General features: G+C 41.7%; 1 protein-coding gene across 1 annotated transcript; it reads left to right on the top strand.

The window, feature by feature from the left end:
• Positions 1-237: 237 nt before the first annotated feature.
• Positions 238-10532, top strand: LOC120317718 (guanine nucleotide exchange factor subunit RIC1-like). Its single transcript, XM_039364530.1, has 4 exons — positions 238-621; positions 8621-8765; positions 9390-9438; positions 10300-10532. The coding sequence occupies exons 1-4, from the start codon at positions 576-578 to the stop codon at positions 10462-10464; spliced, it is 405 nt and encodes a 134-aa protein (XP_039220464.1). The 5' UTR covers positions 238-575; the 3' UTR covers positions 10465-10532.
• The last annotated feature ends 88 nt before the right edge of the window (positions 10533-10620 follow it).

The following is a 10620-nucleotide window of genomic DNA, read 5'->3' as shown; positions in this document are numbered from 1 at the left end:
CCTAATATGATTATGACATCTGTTTCCCTCTGACACTAATGAGGTACTGGTAGTCTTTGACTTACGACAGTTCATTTAATTCAAAGTTATAACGGCACTGAAAAAAGTGACTTATGACCCTTTTTCACAGTTACAAACTTTCCAGCATCGCTGTGATCATGTGATCAGAATTCAGATGCTTGGCAACTGGTTCATTTTTATGACTTTTGCTGTGTCCCAAGATCATGTGATCATCTTTTTGAGACCTTCTGACAAGCAAAGTCAATGGGAAAGCCAGATTCACTTAACCAGGTTATTAACTTATCAACTGTAGTGATTCACGTAACAAATGAGGCAAGGAAGGTTATGCAATAGGGCAAAATTCATTTAGCAAATAAACAGAAATTTTGGGCTCAGTTGTGGTCATACGTTGAGGACTATCTGTATTTGAATTAATTATATGAAGTGGACAGTCTTTCAATTCAGATTTTCATCTAATCAGCTTAATTTTAAAATTCTTATCTCAGAATTGTGTTTTTCTTTTCTTTTCTAGTGGGTCTGTGCAAGTGTATACAATAGATCATTCCACAGGGGCCATGCAATTGTCTCACAAACTGGAACTAACACCCAAGCAATATCCCGGTAAGCCCAGTTATATTAAAGCTCAGATTGAATTGTTTATCATCTTTTTGGTAATATCCCCCCTTGATTCATTTATAACAAGTAAACAGTTTAGCATACAGTGTCCATAAAAAAGGCTAAGCTACATATCCAATCATCTAGGTCACAGGTCGGCAACCTGCGGCTCCGGAGCCGCATGCGGCTCTTTGAGCCTTCCCCTGTGGCTCCCAGCCTCCTCTGCCTTTGCAGAGAGGACAGAGACAGAGAAGGCAATTGCGCTTCCCTGCCTTCGTTCTCTCTCTCTTCTCTCTCTCTCTCTCTCTCTCTCTCTCTCTTCCTCTCTCTGTGTGTGTGTGTGTGTGTGTGTGTGTGTGTGTGTGTGTGTGTAAAAGGGAGTGCACTCACAGTGTTCTCCGAGGAGCTAAAAAGCTTACTGGGCGGAGCTCCTCCCTTTGCTGCGTCTCTGCAGGAAGCAGGAAGGGCAGGAGAGAGCTAGCTAGCCCAGCTAGGCTGACTCAGGAATTCTGGGAGTTGAAGTCCATGAGTCATAAAAGAGACAAGGTTGCCTACCCCTGATCTTGTTGGACAACAGCTTGAATCTTGCCAGGTGAGCAGCAGATAGGAGAGGGGGGGGAGAAAGAGAGAGAGAGGGAGGGGGAGAGAGAGAGAGAGAGAGAGAAAGAAAGAAAGAGAGTGGGGGAAGAGGAGTGGCAGACCAAGGGCAGATAGAGAGGGAGGGAGGGAGAGAGACAGAGAGAGAGAGACCCTTTTGACATCTAAAATGAAGATAACACTGCATATATCCTTTTTTTACCTGTGTGTGTACGTAATTTTATTCTCTTAAAGCATTCTCTTGGTGATCATTGTTTTAATAGTATGGATATTCCCAAGAGTCATATTTGTACTTTTATTTTTAATGTGTGTGTGTGTGTGTGTGTGTGTATGTATGTATGTGTATGTATGTGTATATATATATATATATATATACTAATATATATATATCTATATATTATATATATATCTATGTTTTCTGAGGGTATTCGAGGGTGTTTGTATGTAGGTCTTTGGTTGTTCGGGTTTTCTCCCGCGTAAAATTGGAAGTGTCTTGGCGACGTTTCGCCGAAGTCCCATTCGTCATCTTCAGGCTGGTGTTTTCAGCTTCGTGCTTTGAGCAGCAATGTGTGGTCTTAGCTGTTTCTTCCTTTTAACTGCCAGTGTGGGTATGAACTGATTGGGTGGGAGCTTGGCTGTGTTCTGATTGGGTGGAGGTGTGTTCTGAATGGTTAGGGGCTTGGCTGTGCTCTGATGGCTGGGGGGTTGCTGTGCTCTGATGGCTGGGGGGTTGGCTGTGCTCTGATGGGCTGGGCGAGTGTTCTGTTTGGTTGTGCTCAGGTTAGTCTGAGTTGCAGAGGGATTCAAGATTTTGGGCTGCCCTGCCATTCCTTGGCTTCGCGTTCGTGGTCGTGCTTCCTCTTCCTGGAGGGTGTCAGTTTGCTTCAGGTATGGATTGGGGGGGTTTAAAGTGGCTAATGATGCAGCTCCTTTGTGGGGTCGGTCTGGCTTCTGGTTTGGTAGGTCGTGCCTCATAGTCAGTGTGGATTGGGTTTGTTTTTGCGTGGGATGCTTGGTGGTGACCGTCCCTGGGGGGTTTGGTGCAACGTGGGGTCCTGGGTATATCTTTTGTGTAGGGAGTCGTTCTTGTCAATGAGGGCGGTTTCCAAAGACATGGCTGCGTAGGCGCGGGACGAGCGGGTAATCATTCGCTTCGCTTGTTCATGCTGTGTGGGCGTTTTTCTATCTCGATGGCTTCTCTGATTATTCTGTTATTAAAATGTTCACTTTTTGCAATGGTTCTGGTATTTTTAAAGTCAATTTAATGTCCTGTGGCTTTAAGGTGTTGGACCAGGGAAGATGTTGGTTCCTCTTTTTTGACTGAGTTCTATGTTCTTCAATGCGTGCACTTATTCTTCTGTTGGTTTGTCCGATGTATGTGGTGGGACAAGTGGTGCATGGGATTTTATGTGGCATAGGGAGGAGGCACTTTCGCGCGCTTATTCTTGTTCTTTGTCTTGCTATTTCTAGTGTACGGGGTTTCTATTTGGATATAGGTTGTGTATCATAATTCGATTTCTATGGAATCCATTGGATGTTAGTACATGGGTGAGAGTGTGTAGTTCGGGTTTTAGGTGGTGTTCGTCAGCTAAGCGTTTTGTTCTGGAGATGAGTGTCTTGGCTACAGAGTTGATCTGTGCTGGGTGGTGGTGTGAGAGAGCGTGCAGATAGCGGTTTGTGTGTGGTTTCTTCTGGTAGATGGTGTGTCCTAGGGAGCCATTGGATTTCTTGTAGACTAAGACATCCAGGAAGGGAAGTTGGTTGTTAGCTTCTGTTTCCATGGTGAACTGTATTTTGGGGTGTAGGCTGTTGAGGTGTGTGAGGAAGTTGTCCAGTTTTTCTTTCCATGTGGCCAGATTATGAAGGTGTCATCTACGTATCTTGAGCCAGAGTTTGGGTTTGTGATCCGATTTTTCTAGAGCTTGGGTTTCAAAGTGTTCCATGTAGAGGTTGGCAATGACAGGTGAGAGGGGTGATCCCATGGGTGCTCCTTCTGTTTGTTTGTATTTTTTGTCCATTATAGATGAAGTATGTGTTGGATAGGCAGTGGTTGGTCAGATCTAAGATGTGTTTGGGGGGGTTATATTTGTTTTGGATAGCTGTCCAGGCTTCTTTGATAGGCACTTGTGTGAAGAGGGATATGACATCGAAGCTCACTAGTAGGTCGCTGGGCTGTAAGTTTTGTTTCTTTATGATCTCTAAAATGAAATGAGTTGTTATACGTTCCTGGAGAGCATGAGCTTGTGGCAAGGTAATCTGGGGAGTGCTGCATAGGGCTGTAGTTGTTGGCGAGAAATTTGGACTATGTTTTGTAGAGGTGAGCCTTATGGAGCTGACTATGGTTGAGTGGGGTTCCTTCCTTGTGTATCTTGGAGTCGAGACCATAGAGTTTGGGGCATCTGGATGATTTCTACTCTGGGAATGATTCTTGCTGTGATCTCTTCGCCTAATGGGGGAGGGCTTTTATTTTGGATCTGGTGGTTTTTTCCAGGTAGGTGGTGGGATCTGTGTTTAGGGGTTTGTATGTAGAGTCTTGGAGTAGGTTGGTTAATTTGGTTTGGTAGTCAGATATGTTCATAACCACCGTGGCATTGCCCTTGTCTGCTGGTAAGGATTATTATGCTGGTGTCTTCTTTCAGGTTACGTAGTGCTGTCTGTTCCTCTTTGGGTAAGTTGCTTTTGGGTGGCTTGCTGGTGCAGAGGATGTTGGTGATTTCGAGTCTGATTCTGTTAGCGTCGTCGGGGTTGATTTTGGTCAGGCTGGTTTCAACTCCACATATAATGGTTTCAGTGGGGAGGTGTTTGGGAGCGACTGCAAAGTTGAATCCTTTGGAAAGGACATTGGTTTCGGCTTTGGTGAGGATCATATCTGAGATGTTATGCACTGTTTGTTTCATGTGTGGCTGTGAGGGAGGAGGGGTTTGTTTCTGGCGTTCTTGTAGTCTTCGGAGTTTGTTGGTGTGTGTATCTGTCTTGAGGGTGGTCTGTGTTTAGGCTCTCCAGACGGCGAGTTGTTTGGATTTGTCCCAAAGTGCGGGGTGGATCTTGTTGCTGAGTTTGAGGTGGAGTGTGAGGAGATCTTTGTTAATTTGGTCTAGGAGGAATCTTTTTGTGTGAAGTTCATTTCGAGTAGGGCCAATTCTGTTCTTTTCAGGAAATCGTTGGGGCTGCAGAGTTGGAGTGGAATTTCAGTTGGAAACATGTGGGGATTAGATTTTGATCTCGGCAGGTTAGTAGGAATGCGAGGTCGCATAAAATGGAAGCTCTTTGGACTTCAAGTTTTTCATAGGTCCTGGTCAGATGGTGGATTTCCTCCCCGTAGAGGTTCAATATTTGTTTTCTGAGGTTTTCGCGGGTATCTGTATGTAGGTCTTTGGTTGTTCGGGTTTTCTCCCACGTAAAATTGGAAGTGTCTTGGCGACGTTTCGACGAAGTCCCATTCGTCATCTTCAGGCTGGTGTTTTCAGCTTCGTGCTTCGAGCAGCAATGTGGGGTCTTAGCTGTTTCTTCCTTTTAACTGCCAGTGGGGGTATGAACTGATTGGGTGGGAGCTTGGCTGTGTTCTGAGTGGGTGGAGGGTGTGTTCCTGATGCTGTGACTCTAGGGGCGTGGCTGTGCTCTGATTGGCTGGGGGGTTGGCTGTGCTCCTGATGGCGGGGGGTGGCTGTGCTCGATGGCGGGGGAGTGTTCTGTCGTTGGTTGTGCTCAGCTTAGTCTGAGTTGCAGAGGATTCAGATTTTGGGCTGCCCTGCCATTCCTTGGCTTCGCCGTTCCGTGGTCGTGATATCCTCCTTCATCGAGGGTGCCGTATTGCGGCATGTAGTGGATTTGCGGGGGTTTAAGTGGCTGTAATGATGCAGCTGTGGTCTGGCGTCTGGTTTGTGGTTGTGCCTCGTCATCGGTGTGGCTTTGGGTTTGTTTTTTGCGTGGATGTGTGGTGGTGACTTCCTGTGTGGTTTTTGTGAGTGTGGGTCTGGTATCCTTTTTTGTGTTAGGGAGTCGTTTGTCAATAAGGGCGGGTTTCCAAATGGCTGGTAGGCGGGAGGTATCATCTCGCTTGTTCATGCTGTGTTGGCGTTTTTCTATCTCGATGGATTCTCTGATTATTCTGTTATTAAAATGTTCACTTTTGGCAATGGTTCTGGTATTTTTAAAGTCAATTTCATGTCCTGTGGCTTTAAGGGTTGGACCAGGGAAGATGTTGGTTCCTCTTTTTTGACTGAGTTCTTATGTTCTTCAATGCGTGCACTTATTCTTCTGTTGGTTTGTCCGATGTATGTGGTGGGACAAGTGGTGCATGGGATTTCGTATACTCCTTGATTTTCTAATTCAATTTATCTTTGGGGTTTCTAAGGATGGTGGATATTTTTCTGTTTGTGCAGAATGCTGTTTGAGTTGTGTTTAGGAAGGATCGTCTAATGATTCTGTACTGGTGATGCTTTCATGTTCATGGGAGATGGCTTTGCCGTTTTCTGTTCTTTGTCTGGATTTTAGTGGGGGTTTCTTTTGGAGGTTTGTTAATCTGTAGTTTATGGATCCATTGGATGTTGTAGTACATTGGTGGATGTGTGCTAGTTCTGGGTTTTAGTGTGTCGTCAGCGGAAGCGTTTTGTTCTGGAGATGAGGGTCTTGGCTACAGAGTTGATCTGTGCTGGGTGGTGGTGTGAGAGAGCGTGCAGATAGCGGTTTCTGTGTGTTTTCTTCTGGTAGATGGTCTGTCCTAGGGAGCCATTGGATTTCTTGTAGACTAAGACATCCAGGAAGGGAAGTTGGTTGTTAGTTTCTGTTTCCATTGTGAACTGTATTTTGGGGTGTAGGCTGTTGAGGTGTGTGAGGAAGTTGTCCAGTTTTTCTTTCCCATGTGGCCAGATTATGAAGGTGTCGTCTACGTATCTGAGCCAGAGTTTGGGTTTGTGATCCGATTTTTCTAGAGCTTGGGGTTTCAAAAGGTATTCCTGTAGGAGGTTGGCAATGACAGGTGGAGAGGTTGATCCCATGGGTGACCTTCTGTGTTTTATTTTGTTCCATTTTTGTCCAAAACGCTTAGCTGGGAACGAACAAACACCTAAAGGCCCGAACTACACCACCTCACCAATGTACTAACATCCAATGGATTCCATAGAAATAAGATTACAAACCTAATCCAAAAAGAAAACCCCCACCAAAATCCAAGACAAAGAACAAGAAAACGGCAAAGCCCTCCTCCCATACATAAAAGGCACCACAGACAGAATCAGTAAGATCCTTCATAAACACAACATCAAAACAGCATTCTGCACAAACAGAAAAATATCCACAATCCTTAGAAAACCCAAAGATAAAATTGAATTAGAAAATCAAGGAGTATACGAAATCCCATGCACCACTTGTCCCACCACATACATCGGACAAACCAAAAGAAGAATAAGTGCACGCATTGAAGAACATAAGAACTCAATCAAAAAAGAGGAACCAACATCTTCCCTGGTCCAACACCTTAAAGCTACAGGACATGAAATTGACTTTAAAAATACAAGAACCATTGCCAAAAGTGAACATTTTAATAACAGAATAATCAGAGAAGCCATCGAGATAGAAAAACGCCCACACAGCATGAACAAGCGAGATGATACCTCCCGCCTACCAGCCAATTGGAAACCCGCCCTTATTGACAAACGACTCCCTAACACAAAAAATGATACCAGACCCACACTCACAAAAACCACACAGGATGTCACCACCACACATCCACGCAAAAAACAAACCCACAGCCACACTGACTATGAGGCACGACCACAAACCAGAAGCCAGACCACAGCTGCATCATTAGCCACTTTAAACCCCCCCAATCCATCCATGAAGCAAACTGACACCCTCCATGAAGAGGAAGCCCGACCACGAACGCGAAGCCAAGGAATGGCAGGGCAGCCCAAAATCTTGAATCCCTCTGCAACTCAGACTAACCTGAGCACAACCAAACAGAACACTCCCCCAGCCAATCAGAGCACAGCCAACCCCCCAGCCAATCAGAGCACAGCCCAGCGCCGCAGCCAATCAGAGCCACAGCCAAGACCCCTCACTAAACCAAATCAGAACACACACCTCCACCCAATCCGGCACACAGCCAAGCTCCCAGCCCAAGTCAGTTCGAATACCTCCAATGGCAGTTAAAAGAAGAAACAGACAAAAGACAACCACACTGTGCTCGAGGGCACGAGAGCTGAAAAGCACCAGCCTGAGTAGAGATGACGAATGACAACTTCGTCGAAACGTCGCCAAGGACACTTCCAATTTTATCGTGGAGAGAAAACCGAACAACCAAAGACAGCTATTTTATATATATATATATAATATATATATAATATATAATATATATATATATATATAACATATATATATATATATATAAATACACACACACCAAAAAAACTTAAATAAAAGGTAAAAAAAGGATATATGCAGTGTTATCTTCATTTTAGATATCAAAAGGGTTTTGCGGCTCCCGGTGTTTTGTTTTTGGTGGGAAACGGGTCCAAGTGGCTCTTTGAGTGTTTTGGGTTGCCTACCCCTGATCTAGGTCAATGCATATTCAATTATGTATATCCTGTACAGTTCTGTAGCGGACAATATATTTCTGACAAAATTTAAAATATCATTGTTATCACCCATCATAAAGTACAGTCAGACTGTTGTGCTCATGGCCATACCATCTGCGTAAAGACAGCTATTTCTTTCTTTTAAGGAGGAGTCATCAGCTGTTTGTTAACAATAATAGAACTAGCAGGTGTGAGCTGAAAAAAATCTAAAAAATTTCTAGGGGTTAGGAAAGAGCTGTGTTTGCCATAGTTCTTCTTCTTCTTCTTCTTTTTAAACCTAATGGCCATAATGATTTTGCAACCCAGATTGTTCTACTAGTTACCCAATGTCAATGCATTGTTTGCTTAGTCATGCAAAGAAAAATCGAATGGTTGGTTACCAGGAAAAAAGGTTCCCTTTGCACCAACATTTATACATCTAACACATAGTTTAGAAAGTTATAAATCTTACTTTTCTGTTAATCCTGATGACTTCTCACTCTGTTTTTGTGCACTTCTATGTATCTCATGAGGAGGATGAAACTGTGCAGAGTTTAATGAAATTAAATTGCATCCTGTTAGGATTAATATTTTGGGGGATATCACCGCTCCCACAGAGCCAATATACTACAGTCTTCTCTTCACTTGTAACTAAGTTTCTCTTTCTGATCCTGAAAGAATAACGAGTGTGAGATTGAATTGAATCCCCTGTGTGCCATTTTGAATTTCCAGAAGAAAAGTGAGAGTTAAATATATTAAATAAATACTATTCAACTACTGCCCATCTTTAAAATAGTTAAAAATGTTAAAAATGGGTTTTTTAAAATCTGCCGACAATTTTTGTATTTCAATAGATATTTGGAACAAAACAGGAGCTGTTAAACTCATCAGATGGTCTCCTGATAATTGTGTTGTTATGGTGACCTGGGAATGTGGAGGCCTGTCTTTATGGAGTGTATTTGGAGCCCATCTTATTTGTACTCTAGGAGGTGACTTTATGTAAGTAACTTGTGCTTCATATTAGGAAATTTAACCAAAATATGTACCTGCTCTTTAACTTTTTATTTGCTACACAAAGCTTTTAAAACTATTTTTCTTTGCTTAGCTGTTTAATATCTTATATTGTATATATTATTGACTGAGTTAGTAAAGCAAAAGGCTCATTTTTTTCTGCACAATATTTTAATAAATGAAATGTTTAACTTGTCTGCAACTACAAAACCAATTCTCCCTTCAGTCTTTGTTGTACAAAATATAGATCTGTGTTTTTATGTGTGATGTATACCATCAAATTCAGAGCTATTTTTAATAGCCACAGAAGAGCTTCCTCGTGGTTAGTAGACTTGTTGAAGTTGAGAAAACTTATCTGATATGATACTTTTAAATTAATAGAAAAGTACAAATGATACTAAAAATCCCTAGAATAGCGTTACTGAAATATTTGTGATATAATGCCTATTTTTCTTGGCTATTTTGGTTTAATACATCAAGAATGAAAAGGAGGGACTTGGAAACAGAATTAAAAATGCCTCCTAATTAGTATGTATGTAGTGAATTGAAAGACACATTCTCTTTAATATCCAATATTTAAATGTAATATTTTGTTTATGCTATTCATTTTAGTCATCGAACTGATGGTACTAAAAAGGACCCTTTAAAGATCAGCTCTATGGTGAGCATCATTTATTATTGTCTTACTAGTCTCTTTTTCTCCCTCATCTAGGCACACGCAATTAAATTTATTCTAATACTTTCCCAAATAAATTAACCTGGACTTATCCACGCTGCTTAAATTGAACCTCTTTCTGCATTTATGTTACAATCCAGATATTTTTAAGTTACTTTCTTAATTTAATTTACTTAATTTACACAAAGACAAATATTCAGGTTCATAAGACTTAGCAAATTATATTCTCTGTCTAGGACAGATCTTAGAAAAATCACAGCATGTCGTTCCTTCTGCCAGAATAATAAGACCATTCAGTTCATAGGAACTAGAATATGTCTTGGATAACTGTACTCAGCAAATACTGCCGATATTTCACAGAACATGCCTGACCTTTGGATACGGATTTTGTCTGCAGTTTTTCCTAGCACATGGCTCTGAGAGGTATATAGAATGGTGAAAATATCTGAAAATGGTGGGAAAGGGAGATATAAAGGAGGAGAAATGTGCTTTTCATTACACTTATTGGTGTCAACTTGATATTAAGCATTCTTTGAGTAGAAAAATTCTAAACAGTATTTCTTTATTCCAGTATTTTAGTTGTTTTAAATAGCAATAGACTTTTATACTGCATCATAGTGCTTTACAGCCCTCTCTAAGCAGTTTACAGAGTCAGCATATTGTCCCCAACAATCTGAGTCCTCATTTTACTAATCTTGGAAGGATGGAAGGCTGAGTCAATGTTGAGCCAATCAGGATTGAACTGCTGGCAGTTAGGAGAGTGAGTCTACAATACTGCATTCTAATCACTGGGCCACCACGGCTCAGAATGATGATAAATGATACACTCTATTTTTTTTTTCTTAGAGCTGGGGATCAGAAGGCTATCATTTATGGGTAATCGATGCAAATAATTTTGGGAATTCAGTGACTGAGAGCAAAAACAAAGGACAGCATTTTGGTATTTTGCAATTTCAGTTCATCAAAAGTGCACTCGCAGTTAATCCTTGCATAGTAAGTATTCATGTTTGATGATTTGTAGTCCTAGGTCAATTTTATTACCTTTTTGGTCAAAACGTTGCCTAATTTGGATTATCTTAAAATTGTTTTTTTTTAATGTAAATGAAATTGTATATAATAATATGGCGGTGCAAACATTTGAAACATGAAAGTGCTACCACTCTTAAA

The sequence above is a fragment of the Crotalus tigris genome, unplaced genomic scaffold (genome assembly GCF_016545835.1).
Source record: "Crotalus tigris isolate CLP2741 ecotype Arizona unplaced genomic scaffold, ASM1654583v1 scf7180000019790.12837, whole genome shotgun sequence".
In the NCBI taxonomy this organism is placed as follows: domain Eukaryota; kingdom Metazoa; phylum Chordata; class Lepidosauria; order Squamata; family Viperidae; genus Crotalus; species Crotalus tigris.
The sequence above is the reverse complement of the archived record's forward strand: the minus strand, read 5'-3'. Positions and strand labels throughout refer to the sequence as shown.